Raw genomic sequence first — 25,174 nt, 5'->3', positions numbered from 1 at the left:
ATGCGCTGGTTTCCAAACGATGACCGCTATTGAGCCGGAAATTGCAAACAGATATAAAATTAGTACCTCTTATGCCTGATGAGGATAAAAACTCTGGTGGCTGTTTAGTTTTGGATTTAAGAATTTGATGACGTCATGTCACCTCTATACCGTATGCTACTGTTTGTCTTCAATTCTTTGAAAAACTGTTCCAAATTTAAACTTAACAAACTTTTGAGAAATGCTTTTACCCACAGCAATTAAGAATTGTTTTATGCTTAGCGTGCGTATACTGAGTGATGGATGCAGGTGGGAAGTTTGGAGACCACAAGAGAAGCATAAAAGTTGTTTGAGGCACAGCCGAGAGCAACTCTAGCTTCTTGAGTGCTCTCCAAACTTGCAAAGTGCATCCATAACTTGATATACGCACAGCTAAAAGCATGAAACAATTCCTTTATAACACAACAACAACAATTTGGGTGCTAAAACATGTTTTACTTGTGATTGAATACAAAGTTCTCACAATGCATGACAAAGGATCTCATTGGCTGGTTATAAACATGTCACAATCAGCTGAGCGACAGTTGAACAAGAATGCCTCATCTGGTCTCAAATTCTCAATGAAAAAGTCGTTTCTTCTTAAGTGAAAATGTAGGCAAACAAAGTCAAACTTCTCAGTGAAAATGTAGACAAACAAAGTCAAAATACTTAAGTTTTAGTAAACACTGTTAGGTTGGTAAAAGTCAAAGACCGGAAGTAGCAGGGTTTGGATTGTTGAAAGCAATGTTCACATTGCTGTGTACAGTGCAATTTGCGAAGACAGACTCCACTCCAGGAAACTTACAGTTTTGTTGTGAGCCACTACAACACTGTTATTTTGACAAAAAGTAGTGCCGGTGGAATAAGCGGGAAGAAGAGTCAGTTGTGCCGTTGAGAAGGCTGTTTGACAGGAACTCACAGCAGTTGCAAAGCTGGGATGTGCTGCTTGCTGAAAGGTCATTGCCAAGGGAAATAGTTGGCTTGTCCTTGTTAGTCTCATCCATTTACTGCATTCACTCTCCGAAACCTTACCAAAATGTACTCACACCTTCAGAACTCAACGGAAATTTTGCAGCTCAATTGAAAATGCTCATGTCATGTTATTTACACACAGCTGTGCGTAAATAAAAATTTTTACCATGATAGCTCAATAGGAATTTAACACAGGACCAACACATGCACATGTTATAAAAGAAAATGGTAAGCATGTAGCATGCAACCATTGAGTTATGGATGTACTTGGGAGGTTTGCTAAGCACTTAAGAGTCCCTGTCCTTAAATACAGAAAATAACTCGGCAAGGGTCAAAAATTCGATTTCGCTCATATTTTTATGGTAGATAGGCTAGGGCATGACAAAAACTACTGGATAGTTTTTTGGCAAAATATCCTTTTATTTCAAAGAAATATGCAAATTACCAAATTCTGTTTAAATCGTCATTTGACGCACCATTTTATTAAACAAGTTTGAGAGCCTCGCATGTTAAATCACATTCTTCCGTCTTGAAAACACTCACATATTTTTGTGCAATGTTTAATTGTGTACTGGGTTGATTTTAGGGAATGTTGTGGTTTTTGTTGGGTGCAAAATAATTAAATTTCGAAGACGTGTATTTCATTCACTTGAAAGTACTTCGTAAAAATAATTGATTTTCACCATGTGCGAAACCTTCAAATGGATTAAGCTTCTGGTGGTTGAATTGCAGAAGGATGGTCTACAGATTCCTGCAAAAATTTCTTTGGGCAAATGATTGTGAGCGACGCGAGAGCTTTTCAAAGTACGTTAAAAATGCAGATGTTTGACCATCCGTCATCAAATTTCAATTTAGGGGTTAGACATATATTTTAGCACGCGCCACATGTCGTGAGCTATATTAAATATTACGTTTGATCATCGTTTGATCTACTGCTGCTTGAATCCTTGCTAGCAGCGGTTCCTTGTTTGTTCGTCACACAATGCTGTCATCCCATTTTAGGGGGTAGGGGTAGGACAATTTCTATCCTGATATGTACATGTAAAGGTCCGTGAGGCTAGGAACCACAGGGAGCACACAATCTTGTTGAGAAGGGAGAGATATTTTGGTGCAGTGCAAAGCAAACAACTATCTACAAATCACTTGGCTGTTTTTGACTTAGATGTAGTGGTGATCATATGTGTCGAAAGAGGGTCATAGATTCATGGTATTCGACCATTAAATAAGTTGACAGTTGGCGATGTACATCAGACGTTGTGTAAACAAAAGCAAACTTCTGCTTCATGTGCGATGAATGGTGACAGAAACATGTCAAATGGGCTTTTGGACCTGCCTTTTACAGCACATAAGGTTACATTTTGAAATTATCAGTTCTGTGTCTATTTCAATTTAATATAGCTCAAGACATGTGGCATGTGCTAAAATATATGTCTAACCCCTAAATTGAAATTTGACGACGGATGGTCAAATGTCTACATTTTTAACGTACTTTGAAAAGCTCTCACATCGCTCACAATCATTTGCCCAAAGAAATTTTTACAGGAATCTGTAGACCATCCTTCTGCAATTCAACCACCAGAAGCTTAATCCATTTGAAGGTTTCGCACATGGTGAAAGTCAATTATTTTTATGACGTACTTTTAAGTGAATGAAATACATGTCTTTGAAATTTAATTATTTTGCACCCAACAAAAACCACAACATTCTCTTAAATCAACCCAGTACACAATTAACCATTGCACAAAAATATTTCAGTGTTTTCAAGACGGGAGAATGATGTGGTTTTGCATGCGAGGCTCTCAAACTTGTTTAATAAAATGGTGCGTCAAATGACAATTTTAACAGAATTTGGTAATTTGCATATTTATTTGAAGTAAAAGGATATTTTGCCAAAAAAAAACTATCCAGTAGTTTTTGTCATACCCTAACCTATGTACCACAGGAATATGAGCAAAATCAAATATTTGACCCTTGCCGCAAAATTAAGAATTTGTCTGATTTTTACAGGCAGGCACTCTTGAGAAGCTAGAGTTTCACTCAGTTATCAACTTGTACAACTCTTACACTTCTTTCCTCCTTAGCAACATCCTACATGCATCCATAAGTCAATGGTGCACGCTGCATGTTTACCATTTCTTAAGTAGTGCTCAGAAAGCCACCTCTGGGTTTCAGGTCCAGTAATCTAACCATTTGGCTGCATTGTCCTCTTTCTCAGATGTAAAGGTCTTCTTTGTTGGGGGAGTCTTATCAGAGTTCCAACAAATACCTTTAACATAATCATACGTAATATAAAGGTAGTAGATGTAGATAAAGAATATGTTTTATTTGTTTTGCAGGCTATTGTGACAACTGAACCATCAGCATCTGGATGGGCATGCTTCAAACAAGTCATGATTGGTAATTCAATTACCTTAGTTGTAACTGTTTATCCATGAGCACTAAATGTCACAGCAAATTACACCAGCAACAGCGGGTTGTATGATTGCTTACTGTCAGGTTGTGCACATTGTAACGCGAAACAGTGTAGGATATTAAATGTCTTTTGTATTCTTATAGTATCACCTATTGTTTCAGTAAGTTATGGCACTTAGTAAAATTTGCCTCTTTTTTTTTCTCCTAGAGCTGTTAAAGATAGCATCTAGACCCACCAAGGATGTCAGTAATTGTGATTCTACTCTTCCACAGGTGCAGTGTATCCATTAGCTAGCTACTTTAAGTTGTTTCTTTCAAACATTTTTCCTCCATCTTTAATTCAGGGGGAGCTTTGTGATTGCAATTTACATCCATTACTGTGTGGGTTACAGTTAAGTCATTGAGTCAGAGAGTCAGTGAGTCAGTGAGTCAATGAGTAAATAGTAGTAGTAATAGTATATCTTTTTTGAACCTTACTCTTCAAAGGGAGGTATTGGTCTAGTTACAAAAGAGGTTTTAACATTAACTAATGAAAATGCAAGAAACATTTACCATAGCCATATAAAATTAATTGGAAAACTCATAGCGCTTGTTACATTTGTGAATTAAGAATCTCTTTTCTTTTTTGAAACATTAAATAGATATATTTACCTATTATTTTGGATGTAATTTTATTGTCTGCTCTAAGTAAATACTTGGTCCTCTCATTGTCACTTAAATTGCTGTAACAAGTATCTGCGTTTAACATATGTAAATGCAGTTCACGTCAGTCACCAGCTGACTGGTTGGCAGTGGTATGTTGGCTCTCATCTCTATGGCAGTCCCATGTAGGATATTAGAACCTGATCATCACTACTAGTGTCTAGAGCCAATTGTGTTGGACATGAAATTTGGGAAGATAAACGCGATAATAATTGGTCTTTACTGATCACCTACACCATTAGTGGGAGCATACCAGCAATTGCTAGGGGAAGAACTGAACGACAATCATTTGTACTTGGGCGTCACTTCAAAGAGACGTAGTGACTGTCATTGATGACCTTAACCTAGACAGGCTAAGGCCTTAGAGGAAAGAGGGCAAATTACTTCTGGATCTCAAAATGGTGCTGGGCTTTGAATGTAATAATAATAAGTTCCTGTTATTGCATACCTGTTACTTGAGGAAAATTTTACAGCTTTTTGCGAGTTTAACACAGCACAACATTAACTGGTAAAGCACAAATTGACAATCTGCCATGCTTCATGGTATAAGCAATACCCTCCATTGTTGAAGAGTGCCTAAATCAAGTTACCATACGGTAACTTTCACCTGACTATTGACTCACTTTTGATTGGAAAAATAGGAATACTTTTGAACCTTGGTCTCACTATTTTTGGGGGGATTACATTAGGGTTAGGCTTGTAACTTTGGTTGGGGGGGGGGGACTTGCTACTTTTGGGATGTATTAGCAGCCAAAATTTTTTGACGTCACTTTATTTTGGGAGTTATTACTTTTGGAACTTTACATAGAGCTTGCTGTGTCTGGTAATGCCACTGGCTTTTGAGTTCTGAGGTCAGAGTGTATGTGTTGGGGTACATTTTAAGCTTTTTGAGAATGTTTGTATAATTTATGCTTCGTGATTGATCGTTGGTTATCATTCACCTTTCCTCGTGTTAGCTTTGTTAAGGTTTCACAACAACAAAAAATGGAGGCACGCGGATATCAAATTTATCATTTATGGCAGCTCTGAATCTGATACCAACATTATGCATCTTGCCCAGACTTTTCTTTCTTTTGTCAGGTAAGCACAATCACAACTTTGAAGTACAAATCGCTTTCAAACTGGGTAAATTGAATTGCAAAGCTTTTACCAAAAAGTTCTCAGGTAAGTTAACATTCCAGGAACTCAGGCTTGTTGCCAGATTCCCACATGACAATGTGAGTTGATTGCGAAGAAGACCAGCCATTAGTTATTACAGAAGAGGTTATTACGCTTGGCTTCTAGTCTTTGAACAACTTGTGTCAATTGTGTCAATATTCAAACAGAAACCATGTTGTTTGACATTTCAACAACTATAAACAGATCACAATAGGGAAAGTATAAAATTTCAGTTGGACAATAGAGAAAAGAATCTATTACAATTTGATGACCAAGGGGAACCAAGGAAAGTTTCTCTCCCAGAATAAAACTCAACTAGATGCTCTAAGAGTGTTTACTTGGACCTTGGACCTTGTACTGCAATATCAAATCATACTTCACACGTAAGCTGATCAAACACAATAAAGGCAAATGAAAGAATCAGGATATTTTAACACAAGAGTTATGCTTAGATATTTGATATTCAAGTTGCTTCGTTGACTATCCTCTTTATCAAATTTCATGTTGTTTGCCCCATCTAGTTTTGGAGTTCTGCTTACAACAATTCTTGAGTTTTTAAAGATCTCAGTTGTTTGTCTGGGCATCATAGTTTGTTTTTAAGGCAGTAGTCATAGCTTTTAGTCAGTGTTTTCGTATTTTGAACTCACACATGGCTCGTTAGTTATCTCACAAGAATGTACGTGAACTTTGCTTTAGGCTTTTATACATTATGCTTTTATTTCCCCACTAAAATGCCCCACCTTAATGCTCCATTCTTCCCACTAAAATGCTCGGTCTCCCCCCCCCCCCCCCAATAATACACTAAAATGCTCGGTTAATGCTCATACGTAGGGTTTTAGAGTGGCATTTGAAATTTTGTCAATTTCAAGTTAAATCTTAATCCCATAAAAACTAATTTTAATTTCTATTTTCTGTACTAAAAAAGTTAGCGTTAAAAAGCAACGACATTTCGACCGTTCGACGGTCATTTTCAAGTTGAAAAGTAAAATTTTTGCATGCGCCCAAATATATACAATCGATTATAAGAATGCTAATAAGACACTGACTAAAACTCTAAAATATTTACATAGAAACAACACAAGAAAATTGCAGCATGAGTAATGAGTAAAATGTTAAGGCAATAGAAACAATTTAAAAGTCAACACCTACGTCAACATGTGGAGTAACATAAGCAATCAACAATCGGCAACCACGTAAAGGAAAGAATCCAGAGACCATTGGAAGCAATTTCGGGATTTTGAAAAAATATCTGAGTAAACTCAACTGTTTGATTTTTGAAATGCTTTTTATTCGTAAACTTCAACCAAACTTGAACAAACAGAGTGACTTGATCCGTGTGTAGCTATTTACTTAATTATTTCATTTTTTTAAATTGTTTCTATCGCTTAACATTTTTATTACTCATGCCACAATTTTCTTGTATTATTTCTATGTAAATATTTTAGAGTTTTAGTCATTTAGTTTTTGTCTCAGCATTCATATAATAGATTGTACATATTTGGGCGCATGGAAAAAATTTACTTTTCAACTTGAAAACGACTGTCGAACGGTCAAAGCGTCATTGCTTTTTAATGTTTTTAAATTTTTTTAGTGACATCCGTTTCTAAAAGTTTGTTGATTCATATTTTCTGTACGTGGAAAAAAATTAACTTTCAAGGAAAATGCCACCTTAATACTTGAATAATGCTTAATGCTTTTGCCTCACTAAAATTCTTGGAAAAATGCTACCATAATGTACAAAAGCCTACTTTGCTTATTTATGAGGCTTCCAAGCAATATAATCCGTGGGCCGACCCGTTCCAAAAACGATTGATTTCCAATACTTTTTTCACTAAACACAAAGAGCAAGCACACGATAAAGCATTTTGTGACTTTATATCAATTAACGGTGACTGAGACAATGTAAGCACACTATATACGGTTAAACCACTCATGCCATTGCTTGCAGTTAGTTACATCCTGGTTTGCTTGCAGTAAGTTCCACTCAGGTTTGCTTGGGGTTAGGCTTGAAGTATTTATAGTTCCAAAATTCAAATTCAATTAGCTGGTGCTTTGATGGTGTAGTGGTCAAGTGAATGCATCGTAAATCAAGTGTCCTGGCTTCGACTTGCGGAGTTCGCATATTGGGTCTCTTTTTCCTGCTTTTTTTAAATTTAAAAAATAAACTTTATTTTGTTTCTGCCGACAACTGAATTCGAAAATCGTCACAATCAGTTACGAAATGTCACAGAAGAAAGAACGGCCTTCTGATCTATCCCTTCAAGTGATTACTGATAAATCAAGCTGTTGCATTCTCATCCCCAGTTTCCACGCTCTAGGCTAGGAACGCCTGGGACTATGATGCCCCATTTGGTGACCAAATACAAGGACGACGACAAACGGCATGCATTTTATGCCTCAGGCTTTCCTACTGAAGCCCATGAAATAATAAGCTACATAGCGACCATTACATGCTATTACTCGAAGATTTTACATCAACTTACCATATTTTATCTTTTGCCCCTTTCAATTTTGGGCATCTTTCTTCATTCATTGGGAAAAGGTGAAGAAAGAAAGCAACGCTGGCAACTTGTGCGCACAAGGAAGAGACGCTAACGTACTTCTCAGATGAAGTATGTTGGCTGTCCGGAACATGAAATAAAGTTAAATTATAGTGTGTGACCTTCTGTACAAAAAAGAGACTATTGCATAAGTAACTAAACTGATTAATAGGTGTTGCATGTTACCTGTCATGGTCTAACTAAATTAACAAGTTAATAATTTTAGTGCGAAACCAACCAGTTCTAGGCTTCTAGAGCAAGGCACAGAGTGCTGTAAAAGTCTCGCACTTGAATATCGTGATCACTGCGTCTCGCGCTTGGATTTTTGTATCGCAGAGTCTGGGGCTCAGATTTGAATATGATAGTAAAGTCTTGGTCTGTTTTGGTTTTTAAATGAGGGTCTCAATGTCTTGATGAGTCTCGGATTTTACCGTTCTATACCCCTACACTAGTTGCTGTCTTGCCCCAGCCAATGTTCTCTGCAGCTACAAGGCCAAAACATACCCAAGAAACTGTTAGATATTTCACTTTGTTACAAACCATTACCAAATATACAGATTGACTTTGGGGAGATATTGCATCAACAAAGAGTGAGCAGCATAAGCTTGTTGTATCTGTCTAAAACTTTAAAAGAGGTCGAGTCTAACACAATGGATACAAACCTGTTTGAATACCATATGGGATCCTTCATCTGCCCTTGAAATAGTTATTAACCTAGAAGTTCTCTGGAACACTGTCAAGTCTATCCATTCATAATACATATTTGGCATAAAGGAAGCAAATCAACTTGAAAAAGTCAAATTTAGATTTGCCCTACTCTAGGAGGAAATGACAAACACATTCACTGAATTCCAAACCAATCGCAAATTAATCAGGCAATCGAAAGTCTTCTACATGATGACCAGTCTTCTGTTAAAAGTAACAAGTCTTAGTAATCCCAACATTCTGTAGCATCAAAATTATCTGCTCCTTCACCAAGAAAGAAAAAAGTAAGAGCTGTACTAAGAAATTTGAATTGGTGAAGACAAGCTGAAGAAGCAGCAGTTGGCACAGACTGTGCCCAACTATCTAAGAGTGTGACCATCATTAGCTAATGCTTCAATTGAAGCTGTGTTAAGCTTCACCATAGCACAATGTTCTGCTCTTGACCACTAGGTTGCATATACTGTGCTAGCCACCACCTGAGCCTCTTGCATAGGGAAGTTACCACAAATCAACAGGAGTGCTATCCCAGAAACACCAAAGATAGAAACACTAACAATAAGCACCCCAGAAATGTATCTGTTGGCAACACACAAGTCCCAGCCCAGGTCACTGAACCCTCATCTGGGAACAAACCACCAACATCAACCTCAGCAGGAGCTAATACCCGAAAAACCCAAGTCTCGCTGAATATTGTTCCTTTAATTGTCACTAAATGGAATGACTCTACCATCACCACTTATGCCTTCATGGACATATGGTTGGATATATGGATACATTTATTGATCACGAGCTAACTGATCAGCTTGGTTTAGGTGGAGTTCCTTAGAAATTAGGTATCATCAGAATCACAAATACTGATGAGGTGGTAGCATCTCAATGTGAATCCTTCACCCTCATTCCTGCCCATGGTTATGGAGAGGATATAGATGTAAAAGGGGCCCATGTACTCCCAAAGGTAAACCAATTAGAACAGGTCCTGCCCAAAATTGTGGATCCTTCTAAATACCTGCACTTCCAAGATTTAAAGTTCCTTGATGTTAGGCGTGTATCCATTCTGGTTGGAGGTAGCGTCACTAATGCACTTTGTGAATGTGCATTAGTGCTGTTAGTTCCAACCAGAATGGATACAGTATGGATAGGTGTAAGAGCTCCTGCAGAAAAGAAAAACTTCCATGGAAATTGGTACCCACATGGTGGGAGCTTTGCTGGCCCATTAATTGACAGGTGGCATAGAGGCATAGAGTAAGTTGTACAGATGGCCTAATGCATTGCTCCTTTGTCATGTGTAAGTTTAGAAACACTCCTGTCAAACTTAGAAGCATTCCAAGGCTTGAGTTTCAATCCGCTATTCTGTTGACCTGCATCAAGAAGATACTGAGAGAAAAATTGGACTTCAAAGAGCAGAGTACCACTTATTGGACTGACAGTGAAATAGTGCTTCACTATTTAGTTAGTTAGTTAGTTAGTTAGCAAGTTTTTATTATAAGGGTTTATTCTTCCTATTTCTTTAATTTGTTTTTTACACCTTAGTTATTTCATGTTATTTTATTTTACCCATGTCTTAAAATCATTGTAAAGCGCTATTGGATAGCGATAGAAATAGCTCTATATAATAAAGTGTTATTATTATTTAAAGAACAAACTTTGTTTCCAAATGTTTGTTGCTAATAGAGTTCAGGTGATCCGAAAAACTTTGGACCCGATGAAGTGGAATCACCTCTGCTTATTGGAGAATGTTCGGAACTACCAGTTATAACCTTTGAACTTCTTTAGAAATGTTGGGTTGTCTGATCGGAGCATCCCAAGGGTACAGAATGTTTAGATCACTGTTTATTGTTTAGGTTCAATAGGTTTGGACTTTGTTTTGCCCATTGACCTTTTGTGACACTTACATATCAGGCTGACATTATATTATGTGATTAGTAGGGCTTAGTTGGTGCTCCTTTTTTCTTTCCTACAATCACCTTAATTTGCCCTTTGTTGTAGTTTTCACCGTTGTTCAAGTTTGGTTGTGTTCTTTGGTTGTGTACATCTGTATGGATTGATGAGCAAAATGAACAATCTCGACACAAGTCGAATACCTGTGCACTGTTTATCCATTTTAATGACAGCGAACACCATAGTTGGCACTACACCCATGATAATGTTTAGTTTAATCCTATGTTGCTGTTGAAGTGGGGCAACATTTAAAACATGGGTCAATTGTTTTGTCCTCAACAGTTAGCCTTGTTTCATGGGAAAGATTTTAAGACCATCAAGATTTTGATCTGAATTAGAATGAAACGGGGGCACAGTGTATTTTCTTTCCACATGTCTCTTGCCAGGTTGCTTCCCTTGTTAATTAAGGTTTCAGTATTCATTCAGTCATCTCCGCTACAAGATGATTGAAGGTCATTAGTTTCATTGCAGTAAACCAAGACTTAAGTCATGATTACTTGATTATGTTTCAAGGTGTGTTTTGACAGGTACAAGTATTTTCTTTACAGGTTCATGCTTGCAACATCTTGCGTGCCTTATATCGTGAAACTAAAGTTGGTGAGATAGTATTTCCTTTTGTATCTGATGGAGTTGTAGTGGCTATCAATGGATTTCACTCTGACAGCTGGGCAGTAAGTAGATGTTCATCCTGCATTGTGTTGGTTTACTGTACAGTACTGTGCAAAAGTAATGAGAAAGTTGGCAAATTTTGTTGTTTGTTCTTGCAAATTTTTGTTAAAAATTCCAAGAGAACTGATGCATCCTCTCAAATGAAAATATGAGAAGGAAGATGAAAATTCGAAATTTTAATTTGAACATTTTAAAGTTAAGAAATTTGAATGGAAATTCTCCGCAATGAAACAAAATATCACAACATTTTGAGTAAGGAGAGTCATTAATTATTCAGTTTATGCTTGAGCATGACAGTGTTTAATGTTCATAACAGACAGATTTCGCGGCCCGATTGCTACCCATTAAATCTTGTTTGAAAGTCGAGAGAAGATACAAAGTGCCTGTATAGTTTTCAATTTTTATCTAACGATTCTCTTTTCTCTTCAAGTGAATGATGTGAGGTGTAGTGATTTTGGATCTTTTAATTTTTCTTGATCAATGCAGAGCATGTTTGATTAACCATTTGCTTATTAAACAAAGAAAGGTTTTGTTTTGGTTTCTCAGAATGTCTGATGTCTCGTGTGAAAATGTACACTCTCCCGTATCCAATGAAAGGGTTAAAAACAGTTGACTGACAAACACTATTCACTTGACTCTGAAGATGACTTCCGCTCAGGTTTTCGAAACGTCAGTCACCAACAGCAGTTCTTTTCAGAACTACCCTCACACAAACAATCACACTATACAAACTATTGATACTCCTGGGTTCAAACCATTTACTATGGTAGCTAAAATATTGGTCACGCTCATTACTGATTTGGTGGAATTATTTGGCAACACATAAAAACTGCAGTATTTAGATGAAGGACATCTCTCAGTCAATTAATAAGGGGAGTAATAGTGTTGAAACATAAGATTTCCTGGAAGTTGTACGCCTATTACTCATTTGACTACGATATCTGGCACTGAAAAAAATATGATAAAAAATATGAGTGCAGGCTTACCCAAAGTGGCCCAAAATTAGACCATTTGAGAGGCCAAAATCATGACTTTGTGATAACCGAATTCTTGTCTTGGCAAATGTTCGGGGTGCTTATTTTTTTTCAGATAGCTTTTATATTGTGAAAAGATGAAGGTAAACAGCCAACCATGATCTTTTGGTCTGCCTGTTTTTCTCTGACAATGACACTAAACAAAAATTTGCATTGGAGCCTACATATTTCTATTCTTAATGTAAACTGTGTTTGACATTTTCCTGTAGTAAAAGTAAACGTGTTCAAAGTAATTTTAACATTGATATTGTTATTCCTCAGGTGCGCAACTCATCTATGTTACTGTTCAGTGCACTAGTGACCAGGATATTTGGAGTAAAGCAAGGAAGGGATGAGCATTCTAGGAAGAACTGGTGATAATTATTGCTTCTTTTTCTCCTGTATTGCCTTGGCTTACTTTAATTTCCTAGCCTATTATTTTAAAGCATGCAAACAGGTAATCTTTTAAAACTTTTAACTCTAAAGAATGGTGATAAAGTAATCATTTATTAGCAACATTCCAAGAAAATTAGTAAAAGAAAACCATTTCGATATTAAGCCAGCTATCCCGAGCTGTGCAAGTACACTTTTTGCTCATGTAAAGTTCGCCATAAAATTCCATCCTATGCAATCTTCCCCTCTCTTACAAAGATTCTTTGATTGATTGTTCTTAGGTCCCCATAATTGAATAATAATGAACTCAGGCTGATAACAAAGATAAATCCATGACATTTGAAAAAAAACTCTGGTGTCACACAACCTCCGGACACACTCCCCTAAAAATTGACAGTAACATTTTTTAACAATGATTTAGTAATACATAGACAAGTAAAAACAAACGATATAATCTCCCGACATTTCGGCGACTTCATGACACCATTATCAAGGGTACAAATGAGAATTAAATTAACAAATGCGAGTTCAAGAGTTATAACTAATTTACATAGCGGAGGTGGCTACACAAATACTTTAGCGCGGATAGAATCCATTTGCACGTTCAAACTCGGTGTTAATTGTTTGATGTAAAGCATCTCGTTGACAAGACAATCGAATTTGTTCATGCATTTCTTGAGAACTTTGAAACAGCTGAGGAGGTCCTCAGGGACAGCACCCACGTGGTCGTTGTCATAGTGCTTGCGTACTGAAGATGACGTGCTTTTAAGCAACATTTTTTATGTTGCTTTTCTGAAAACCTTAGAACTTAGCCATCATCTTTAATTATTGTCTCTAAACAACCATGTGCTTCTGTGGCTGCATACCTGCTTCTCCATCTCAATGCCTGTGCTTCTTCTACAGATCAGATATCAGTCACGCTTTTCCCATGATCTCCAGTAACACACAAGAGACAACAGCCTCTCACTGGTGTGTCCCTTGTGTTTCATGACCACTCCTCTCACCACACCGTCTCGGCCTCTAATGTGTCTTAGTGCAGGTCAAATCTTCCATTCCCCTCCGTTCTTTTCCTCATCAACGATCACCACAACTTCTCCAAATTCTGGGTAGTTACCATCTCCTCTTGTGATTTGGTGACTTTTCATGAGACTATGAGTACATTCTTTTTTCCACTTCTGCCAAATGTGCTGTCTCTTCTCATTCAGTGATGTGTTCAGCTTGGTGACTTTGTCTCTGTCTTCTACAACATAAGCTTCCTGTCCCCACATGATTTTGTTTAGCATCAACACTTGTTCCTCCTCTGTTTGCTTTCCACATATGTCATCGGAGGGTTGTTTAAGTGCCTTTTGATGTCTGTTACTACAGCTTCGCCTTACTCAAACCACAGGCTTGTTCTCCCCATTATCTTGTGCAGCGTTTTCTTCGCTTCCTTTATCAGTCCCTCATAGAGACATCCCCACCATGGCAACTTCCTGAAGTGGAATTGCAAAATTATTTGATGTTTAGCTAAGTGATTCTGCAGTGCCTCAATTCTGTGTTCAGCTTGATGACTTTGTCTCCGTCTATTTCTAAGTCTTCTACAGCGTAAGCTTCCTGTTTCCACATGATTTTGTGTGGCATCAACACTTGTTCCTCCCCTCAAGATTGAGTTCTTCCTTGTTTGCACCCTATTTGCATGTAGACATTTATGTATTTTTTATGTAAAAGAAATTGGCACATATTCTTCGGATCCAGTTCACTGTCACTACAAACTCCCCAACCTCAATGTAAATCAGGTGATAACCAGGAATCCTCTGTTCACACTTGCGAATACCACTAAGAATTCTCATTTTCATTCCTCATTTTTTTTGTTCTTTATTTTCCCAGCCAGTGTCAGTGATTTTTTTTCTCTCTTTGTTACCTTTTCTCATCTTAGAAATTAAAAAAAAATGTGTTCAGCGTAGAGTCACTATACCACAAGGACAGCACTGCATCTCACCCGCTCAACAAAGTTAAGCCCTGTTCAGCGTGGTTCGTACTGGGATGGGTTACCAAATGTGAATACCCCGTGATGTAATAACTGCCTTTTGTTCCCTTTCCTTTCCAAGGTGATATTAAAGACTGCAGAACTCCCAGCCTTGTGTAATGTTGTTTCTTCTATTTATCAACTATTTGTTCCTCATTTTGCCATGTCCGTATTTATGTGTATTTATTTACAATATAGTTAAATAAACAGTGGAACCCTTTTTTTCGAATTCTTCTCAGTTCTCGTGACTGTTGATCATCTAAAACATTTAATTACAGCTTGAATGATTTGAAAATTCATACAGCTTGTCAATTTTGTGACTTTCAATGTCTTCTTTTTTCGACAATCAAGTGTTTTTTTATTGCCACACACTTATAATATTTGCAATACATATATGTAAATTAATTACAATTCTAAAACAACTACATACTCTACTTATGGTACTACATTTACTTACACTTCATTACAATACTTGTCTAATGCCTATCTACATATTACCCAAAAGTTACATTACAGTCAGTACAGTTCTAAAAACATAGTATAAGGACACTTATAAACAGATTGCGAGTAAAGATGCAGAGCCCATGCATAAATCACACTTCTTATTAAGTTTGTCCATGTTATTAGTATAACACATGTAAATGTTTCTGTTTCATACTTAACTTTCACCTTTAGTTTAAAGGCATTTATAATAGGAGGAGTCAGATTTCTTCTGCAATCCCAAATATCTAATTTAGCAACTAGTATCAAATAGTTCAGTAAAGGGTAATTTGCTTAAATAATGCCAATCATGACATCTTGCAGAGTAAGGTGGATGAATTCTCTTGTCAGTAGGTAGAAGAAGTATTCAAAATCTTTCCAAAAGAGTTGCACAAGGCTACAATGAAAAAGGAGATGGTGAGGGGTGTCTGGTTCTGATTTACAGAACGAACATTTATCCTCTGAGATGTAACTTATCTTAAATAACTTGGTGTAAGTAAATAGTATTGAATTAAAGACTTTGTATTCAAATGCTTTTATGTATTGTTCAAAGGACAACTTATGCGGTAGCCAGAAAACTTTTCTTTTTGGAAGCTGGGCTTTTGACGTTTTTATTAATGTGTAGTAGTCCTTAGATTTCCTTTTTAACACATCAAAGTCATTGTTATCTATCATTACCAATAAAGAGATTTTTGAGGGAGTGCTTTCCTTGGTTTTTAGGTGTAATGGTACGGAGTCACAAAGTCCTGCTCAAGTTAAAAAGTTAGTTTTGCTTATTTTGCTTGAAATAATCTTAAAAGAATTTGCAGTATCTGTGTCAAATAAAAGATCGTTTACATAAATTATGCCATTTTCAAAAAGAGTTTCGTAGAAGATGGGCTTATTGTTTATTTGTATCTCTTTGTCGTTTCACACTATATGTTGCCATTCTTTTTTAGTATCGCAACCTTCTTGGAATTCTGAACACCACTGAAGAAACTCAGAATAAAAAAGGGAAGGAACATGATGGTCTTTAATATCGTAATTGCAATTAAATAAAAAGAGACCTCTGTAACCCTTCAGTGAAACTTGTAGGTAGCTTTTCCAAGCACCCTCATTCTCTCCAAAGATTCTTTTCAGCCAGGCTAGCCGAAATGATTTAACCATACTTTCAAGATCAATCATTTTGAGCCACCGTTCTCGTATTCATTTATCATGGACAGTCTTGTTACTTTATCTGTTCCTTTCCATAGAAATTTAATTAATATCCAGTTCAACTCTTGGACGATTTCCTTAGGAGCAGGCAGAAGTGACAAAATATAAACAAATTTAGGAATAATTAAAGACTTTTGTCACTTTCCGTAAACAGAAAGACCTCTTGAAGACCAGACATTTACAAGCTTTTTAACACTCTCTAACCTCTCGATAAAATTCTTTTTGTGCAGTAATTTAGTATCATAGGAATAATAGACCCCAAGGGCCTTGATTAGTTCACCACTCCATTTAATACCAAAGGGTTTTGACCTGTTATCTCTTAAGGAACCTGAACCCACATTCCTTCAGTTTTAGATGTAGTTATCTTAAGACCTGACTGTTGCCCGAAAACATCTAGGAGGTTGAAAAGGGCACGGGCCAAATCTCTGTCTGATAAAACTGCTGTCGTATCATCAGTGTAGTGAAAAAGTTTTGTTTCCTCTTTACCAATTGAGATACCTTTTATTGCTGTGTTTTTTGTCAAATAGCTATAGCAAGAGTTTCAACTACAACCACAAGTAAATAAGGAGACAAGGGATCATCCTGTCTTTCTCCTTCCAACGCAAAATAACCTGTTGTAAGACCATTATTAATAACACAACTTTGTATATTCTTGTACAGTGTCTTAACGCATCTGATAAAGTCAGGACCAAAATGAAATGCCTCCAGGCAGGTAACAAGATAATTCCACTGTACACTGTCGAATGCTTTATGAAAGTCTATAAAAATCATTAGACCTGGGATGTTTTCTTTAAGAGTAAAACCCATTAAATCAAAGATTGATCATATAGTTTCTCCTATATAGTGATCCTTAACAAAACCACTTTGGTTATGATGATAATATCTGGTAGAACATTTATTATCCTAGTTGCTAAAACCTTAGACATAATTTTCACATTGACATTAACAAGAGAGATTGGTCTCCAATATTCCAAAAAGGAGCAATCTTTTCCTTTCTTTTCAATAGGAGTAATTACTGCTTTTTTCTGGGAACTTGACATTTCACCTTTTTCAAAACACTCATTCACACACCTAATGAAAGGCTCGCTAATCAGTGACCAAAATGTTTTGTAAAATTCAATTGGACTTCTGTCATTTCCTGGGGCTTTGTTGAGTTGAAAGGTTTCTAGAGCCTTTGCACATTCTTTTGAAGTTATTTTGCCCTTGCACGATAGCATTTGTTGTTCAGTAAAGCTAGGGATATTTGAATTATTCAAGAAAAATTTGGTCGCTTGCGTGTTGTCTGCATTCTTAATCTGGCTTGTATATAATTCCTGATAAAAAAGTTTTCATTCGAAAAGAACATTAAAGGAATCAGTGATAATCAAGCCACTAGTTCTCAGTTTCTGCACATGTTTTTTAACATGGTTTCTTTTCTCTAGAAAATATTTTGTACTCTTCTCGCCTTGTTCCCACCAGCACGCTCGTGCATGAATAATGATACCTCAAAGTTTTTCTTCATAAAGAAGTTCTAATTTTTCTTAAGCTGAATTAACAGCGTTTGCATCATTGGCATTAGGGTTGGAATGAAATAATTGCTTAGGTTTAGGAAATTCCTTTGGAAGATTCATTTCTTTTTTTTTTTCTTTCCATCACTATTCGTTTTGAATGCTGGATTGCATGAGCTCTGGTATTATACCTAGTCCAATCCCAGATGCTTCTGTTGTCTGTCAATTCATTCTGACCTTCTATCAGCCAGATAGGTATTTTAGCTGTGACAACCCTAATATAGTCTCCATCATCCAAAGGCGAACAATTAATTTTCCAATGGCCTGGATCTTTGATATGTTTTTCACTGATACTGAACGCTATAGAAATGGCCACATGATCAGTTTTAATGGCTGGAATGATATCTGTTGTTGTAACCAAATCCTGTAAATTATTTAAAATAAGCCAGTGGTCTAAGCGGCAAAGAATCATCGGCAAGTTTTGGCTCCATGTATAGCTTTTTGTGGAAGGATTTTTCACTCTCCAAATATCAAGAAGGTCGAAGTCAGCACATAAACAGTTTATTCATGGTTGCTACTACTGATTTTCGTGGTAAAAGTTTAACTCCTTTCTCATCAAGCACCAGGTTAAGAGGACAATTAAAATCTCCCCCAAGGATTATATTTTCTTCCTCATCGAAATATTCTTTTTGTAGGGTATTTCCTAAATCTTTTAAAAACTCAACAATATTGATATTCTTGTTTGGTGCATAAATATTGATCAATAAATACGTTTTATCTTTAATCTCTGCCTTCAGGATCACATAGCGTCCTACTAGGTCTAAAATTTTTGAATGAATAATACAATCAACTCCTCTCTTAAAAAGAATGGCAACATCGCATGAATTAGGGCTTCCATGCGATGTTATAATCTCACCTCCCCTTTCATTTTTCCATTGTCTTTCAGTTGCATGTTTTGAATGTGTTTCCTGCAAAAATATGAAATCTGCCTTTTGTTTTCTACACCAAGTGTAGATTGTCCTCATTTTTCAAACGTTCTTTATGCCCCTCACATTCAAAGAGACCAATTTACATTTATCCAAAATCATCTAAATCTAATAGACCTCCAAAAGGTGAAATTGCAGAAGTTTATCAGAAAGGCAAACAAAACATAAACAATGCATTGTTACAAATATGGACATTATGAATAGATGAAAAATATTTTTTCCAAGAAGTGTGTTTCTTTGCACTGTGCACCTTTGATCAAACCCAAGGGATATGTAAACAACACTGTACATACTACTTTGAAAATATAACAAGAAAAAGTTAACAAGTAATAGCATAATTAGACAACAAAGAGCCAGAAAATCTTTAAACAACTTAAAGAACAAAAAACAGATTCTAAAGCACAATGAAAACAGTACACAAAACACTGGGAGATGAATAATTGAAACCCCTACCTTATGCTCCAAAATGAAATATAATCAAGCCTTTTCCAAAACATTACCATCCATAACTTTCAATGTATCTCTCAGCCTTCCGCTCCTTCACCACTTAAAACATTTAGAATACAAAGCAAAATGCTAATGGACCAATAATCAGCAAACTCTTCTACTAACACGATTCTAAGTAAATACACTAGGAGAAAAAAAACAAAATAAATGAGAGGCACAGGACATACTGAATACTTATTACAGCTTAACATATCTGCCGTCAATATAGAGCTTATCAGGTTCAGTTGCACTAAAGAAAGTGCGCTTTCCATCCTTCCTTGCTTGCTTCACTAATACATGTATACCCTCGAACTTTGGGTTCTCTCATCGGCTGTACGCCTTGAGGTAGAAGACTTGTTTGTGGCATTTGCTAACTTTATCCTTTCTCTTGTCCATACTGGTCTGAAGAGCCGTCTTAAGCGCTATAATGTGTTTGTCCACAAATTCAGCATTCTTTTCCATGTGTGAAAATTTTCTGTTGAGAGTTTTCTGTTTGCCTTGGACAAAAGCAATTTCTCTCCAAATGGGAGACCTTATCTTGTATTCCCTTTACTGTCGGTTTTAATTCCTCCATCTTCGAATCTAGGCTTATAAGCTTTAAAAGGATAAGTTCTTATTTCTTGGTAACGCCTTCTGTAAGATTCATCGCCGCCATTATTTTGTCGTCACCACTCGACTTACTAAATACACTTGCCGGAGAGTATGACTGTTTCCACTTTTTTCTCTGGGTGAAGTTTCGACAGACCTGCTGGACATGTTGCTACTTCTTGTTTTTCTCTTTGGAATTATAAATAAACCTGACGATTCCATGAGCACTTCTAGTTAGGGAGCAGGAACCTAAAAATGCGAGTTTCGTTCAACCATCACCACAGAAAATGTTTGACACCCGGTTCTTGTAGAGAAAGACCTCCTGATCAAAGCCAGGTAGTTCGTAAAGCTGAATTGTGGTATAGGTTTTGAGTTAAGGGGATGTTTTCTTGCCCAGCCCACTGCTGAGCATGGAAATGAGGCTACACACTCGAACGCAGTTTACATCACTATTTCTTCATGAAAATCAACGAAATCAGCCACTTAAATTCATTAAAGATACATCTGCTTTATTTGTAAGTGGTTAGGTATGTAACACGATTAGCCACATGATTTTAAATGCGACCAGTAACAAATATGCAACTATTGACAAACATGCTTTCACCGTTGTTTTGAACAACAACCTCGCAAAAACGAATATGTATCCCTTCTTTATTAAATTAACTTTCTTTTGCTCTTGCTATCGTCTTAGCAAAGCCTTTGGGAATAAAATCTGTTCACTGTATATCACTTTTTATCAGTTTAGATTTAGCACGCAAACGACGCTAGTCTCTTGGGGGCAAACAAACAAAAAATTATGACTAACATGTAAATGAAAAAGAAAGAAAATGTTGCCGTCACTTGTTCCTGATTTAAGATACTGCAATATTCGGATTTATGACCGTAATACTAATAATAGCAACAAGTATTATTGTTCTCATTCACAATCAGAGTCCTCAGAATCTAAGAGAACTCCATGCAGATTTCTACACATGTAACTGCTGGCCATGCAGTAACATGCCTCAGAACATGATAAGCCTGTGTTGTTACATGAGCAGTTGCTCTGACACCCACGCTGACATGTGCAAGTCATGAGTTCTAGCAGGCTACTCGGTGCTGGCTCTTTTGTCATGTAAACCGGCTTCAGTGAGGAGTCTTCCCTCACCTATCCATTACTTTCAGGTTGCGGGAGATGCTGGATTGCAGTCAGAGCCTTTCTCTAAACAAACGTCCGATAGTTAACTCTTTTCAAGTGTTGGGGAAGGCTGTCAGATGTGGTTGGGAGAAGCTCGTTCTTCTGCTTTCTGTTTTGACAAAACAGGAAATACCTCAACTCATCCACAGTGCATGGTTTCATCCTGGAGCTTGCGAAGAGATCACAGATAAAAGCTTCACATTGGATGGCGATGCCATCACTCAGGTTTCACTGGGAACTTAGAAGACCTAGACTGTCTTGATGCTGTTCATTGCATAATAGCACTTGCCATCCCTTCTTCTTACCGATTCCGGCAAGGGCGCTGGTGGAGTTGCATCCAGTAATGGCATGAAGGCCGGAAGGGTGCGACACATTTTTTCTTCAAGGGTTTGCTATACGTCGTGAACTGGAATGTAACGGAGATGGTCTTTCATGCCAGTTTTGAACCAAAATCCAGTGCAGTTGATATTAGGAAAATGGGGTACGCTGAGAGCAAGAACATCCATGTCTGGTGATTTTAAGACAATACGACACTCTGGATAGGTATCTGCAACATACTTAGCATGCAGTAGTAACCTGTCAAACAACAATACAGGTTAAATTAATGATGATATATAGATGTTGCACTAATAAAAGGGTAGTATGTTTTCAATTGGATTTAGATCAACGTCTCAGATTCGACTTTATCGATGGGCTTGAGGAACTCTTTCTCTCACCTTGCATCTGCATCTTCTTGATCTGATTCTAGAACGTACACGTCTTTGCAGTGACCTCTTCTGACTATCACTGCCCGTCTGCCATTCTCAAATCCTCCACCAATGACAAGATTCTTCTCTGGAGGGAGCTGCTGTCTTCCTAAGATACAAAACGACTCTGATAGAAAGTCGCATAGATTTATCTTGTTCTGCGTATTAGGAATATACTTCCCCCACTGTTTTGGCACAGGAGTAGAAGGTCCGTGGATCTTAACTACCAACAAAGCGTTCAGGGACCCTCTGCGTGCACGTTCTCCTGATTTTATTGAGACTGTTCAGGCCTGAACCCGCAGTGGAAGAGTCATACGAGCTCCTAAGAGACTGGACATATAACTTAGCCACCCCTCCCCGGACACTGTTGAGTTATTGTTGTAATATTATTATAAGTGCCCCTATAGCACGAGTTTAAATCGTTTATTTGATTTGGTTTAATCTTTAAAGTCACAGTAGGTGGCTCGTCACACGCTCTTAAGTTGTCTCATATTTCCATACAGAACGCGTGTTGCACTAGTCATCTATTATGTAATTGAATATAATTTAGAAAAAAAGGACTTTTGATCAGTTTTCACAAGCACTCGTGCTCCGAAGGAAAAGAAATTACGTCTGTTAGTCTATCTAAGGAAGGAAAGGTTCTGTTGATGTCAACTCTCGCCAGATCCAGCAATAATGTAAGTTTGATTTACCTGGAATATTTCTTAAGCTATTTGCTCGGCTCTAATTTCGTAAATTAATTGTTTTTAGTTTCACGACACGATACAACAATAAAGAAGGCGTTTCAAAAGAAGTTTGGTACGAAATAGGTTGTGTCTATCCGTGGATTTGTGCGGTCCAGCTAGCGGTGGACAAGCGCCGCTATAATTATATTATGGTATGTCTTGTTCGTCGAAAAACACGTGTGATCGCAAGTCAAAGATTTTGATTGTAGGCTACTTCGAGTTGTACACTGAGATTAAGCGAGTGAATCTTTCATTGATACGAGGAAACAAAGACAATACATGTTGAACTGAACATTATGGTCCTTCAAAGCCGGATTGTGAGAGACATTTGACGGGAAATCAGCGCTAAATCAAGGAAATCAATTGTAAACAAGTCGAAGGAAATGGCGCATAACGAAGGTGAGAGTACTAGTTTTACACCTCATTCCACGGAAGAGCTTGTCAGTGAATTATCCCTTTCGGAATCAAATTCGAGTTAAAAAAGAGAGGTTTATCAGTCAAAGGGAAGAAAGCAGTTCTTACCGAACACCTTATCCATATCTTGAAGCAAGAAGAGTTGAAATCTTCACTCGTCAATGATGTTCAATTTGAAATATCAACTAGTTCACAGGGCAATGCTGCCCATGCCCAAATTAAGTGGCATTGATTTATTACGAAGAAAGGAGAAGATCATGAAGATGAATGTCGAAGCTGTGATACAAGTAGTTATTGAAACGAATAAGAATTCAGGCAACAATGTAATTAGAATGGAAAATCACATCCAGAAGTTAAATACCTACTGGGAAAGTTGTAATGAGATAAGAGATGAGATCATTGCCCTTCTCCCTGATAGTGAGATAGCAAAAGAAGCCGAGAAGTGGATTGAATATCAGTGAGTAATTGACAATGCTTTAGACATGGCCCAAGAATACCTGTCTAAATTTTCAAGCAAAATTATTGGTGGAGAAACGGCTACAGTCTCGGCAGAGCGCAAACAATCTCACCTGAAATTACCAAAGTTGGAGTTACCTAAGTTCCATGGAGATGTCCTGAAGTTTCAGAATTTCTGGGACCAATTTGAGGCTGCTGTTCATAAAAATCCAGATCTGCCCGATGTTCAGAAGTTTACATACCTGCGATCAGTCCTTGATGGTGTTGCATATCAGACAATCAAGGGATTTGAAGTGACTAGTGCAAACTATCATCATGCAGTTGATGCTCTGAAGTATCACTATGGTAGGAAGAGAATAATAATTTCCTCTCTGGTTAAATCAATTGTCCAGCTCGAAGTGAGGTCTGATGTAGAAGTGGAAGCCCTGCGGGAACTTCGTGACACCTTAAAGAACAGAATAAAAACCTTGGATGCATTGGGTGAGCACCCAATGATTCACTCTTGCATCTTGCTTCCAATATTTGAAACCAAGCTTTCTCCTAAACTTTCTGAAAAATGGGAATTGGAGTTAACTGATGTCAAGGAAGAAGATGTTAATATTGAGTTCTTTAAGTTCTTGAACAAGCAAGTACTCTCTAAGGAGGCTGGGCAGAGAAGTACGTACCTTAATGTTGAAGCAGTTACTCCATACCAATCCAGTGGTTTAATGAGTGAGAGTGTTGCCCAGAACACTGCAGGGAAATCTGGAGTAGTCAGGAGCACTGGAGAGAGAGTTTCTACAGCATCCGCCCTTCTAGCAAGTCAGACAAGTCAAGTAAGTGCTGCTGTCTGTCACATGTGTAGAGAGGGGACACCAAATTGCGAAGTGTCCAAAATTTAAGCGAAGCTCAATCGAAGAACAATGGCAAGCTGTTAGAGAGCACCACTTGTGCTTTAACTGTTTTAAACCAGCAAATAGTTTTCACTTCACCTCAGTTTGTCGCCATTCCCGGTGTAGTGCTGAAGAGTGTGGTCAACGTCATCACATTATGCTTCATGGTGAAAATGGCAGGGGTCCGGAAATCCCGGTACCTACTACCATCAGTGGATTTGTTGCATCCAATAATGCCGAAGTTCAACAGACGCTGTTGCAGACTGCAAAGGCCACATTGGTTGGAGGTGGAGACAAGAGAGTGCCTGTTTGAGTCCTTCTTGACTCAGGAGGTCAAAGATCTTACATCACAAAGAAGGTGGCAGAATCGCTAGCTTTACAAGGACCCACTGAAGTCCTTGGTGTGTCCATGTTAGGAGGAGAATCAAGTCAGACGAAGAGAATGAAGAGAGTAAGCTTCTCCCTCACCTCTGTTCAAGGAACTGATTTGAAACCAGTAGAGATGGAAGCCCTTACCATAGACAAGATTTGTATGCCGCTCGACCCTGTAGAGCTCAACCTGGAGAAATATCCTCATTTGAGGAACCTCATGCTTACAGACCTGTATCCCCGCGATTCAGTGGACATAGATGTCTTGATAGGAGCAGACTTCTACTTCTCATTTGTAACTGGTAACTGTATGAAAGGAGAAATGTTAAATTCTCCTACTGCAGTTGAGTCCACATTCGGATGGATTGTGTCAGGACCCATCAAGGGTCAGCTCTCCAAAAGCTCTACGTCAATGCTGTCAATGGTATGCATAGACCCAGTCACAGCTAGCCTAAAGCAGTTCTGGGAACTTGAGTCTATTGGAATTGTTGACAAGAATGATGCATTTATGTCAGTGGAAGAAGAAGATGCAGTTAGACAGTTCAATGGAGGACTCAAGTTTGATGGCGAACGTTACGTAGTACTGCTGCCTTGGAAAAGAGATACACCAGATTTGCATTCCAACTACAACCAAGCAGTGAAGCGCCTGGAGAGTGTGGAAAGGCAACTAAG

The 25,174-nt window shown here is 37.6% G+C and overlaps 2 protein-coding genes and 1 pseudogene across 9 annotated transcripts in view; 2 read left to right on the top strand and 1 right to left on the bottom strand.

The window, feature by feature from the left end:
• The window catches only part of LOC145484910 (uncharacterized), a 437,829-nt pseudogene that overhangs the window by 26,249 nt on the left and 386,406 nt on the right, over positions 1-25,174 (bottom strand). The gene's annotated exons all lie outside the window — the stretch shown is intronic.
• LOC145484906 (tRNA (32-2'-O)-methyltransferase regulator THADA-like) overlaps positions 1-25,174 on the top strand; it is a 656,511-nt gene that overhangs the window by 361,683 nt on the left and 269,654 nt on the right. For all 7 annotated transcript variants that reach the window (XR_014049105.1, XM_081463530.1, XM_081463528.1 and 4 more), the window contains 4 exons: positions 3,327-3,387; positions 3,611-3,675; positions 10,994-11,116; positions 12,410-12,501. Coding sequence is in view for 6 of the 7 variants with exons in the window: in XM_081463530.1 (XP_081319656.1) it covers positions 3,327-3,387; positions 3,611-3,675; positions 10,994-11,116; positions 12,410-12,501 (341 nt within the window). In the remaining variant the exon portion in view is untranslated. The remainder of the gene's footprint in view (positions 1-3,326; positions 3,388-3,610; positions 3,676-10,993; positions 11,117-12,409; positions 12,502-25,174) is intronic.
• The window catches only part of LOC145484925 (uncharacterized), a 174,480-nt gene that overhangs the window by 46,291 nt on the left and 103,015 nt on the right, over positions 1-25,174 (top strand). The gene's annotated exons all lie outside the window — the stretch shown is intronic.

Source organism: Orbicella franksi, chromosome 4 (assembly GCF_964199315.1).
Source record: "Orbicella franksi chromosome 4, jaOrbFran1.1, whole genome shotgun sequence".
In the NCBI taxonomy this organism is placed as follows: domain Eukaryota; kingdom Metazoa; phylum Cnidaria; class Anthozoa; order Scleractinia; family Merulinidae; genus Orbicella; species Orbicella franksi.
The sequence above is the reverse complement of the archived record's forward strand: the minus strand, read 5'-3'. Positions and strand labels throughout refer to the sequence as shown.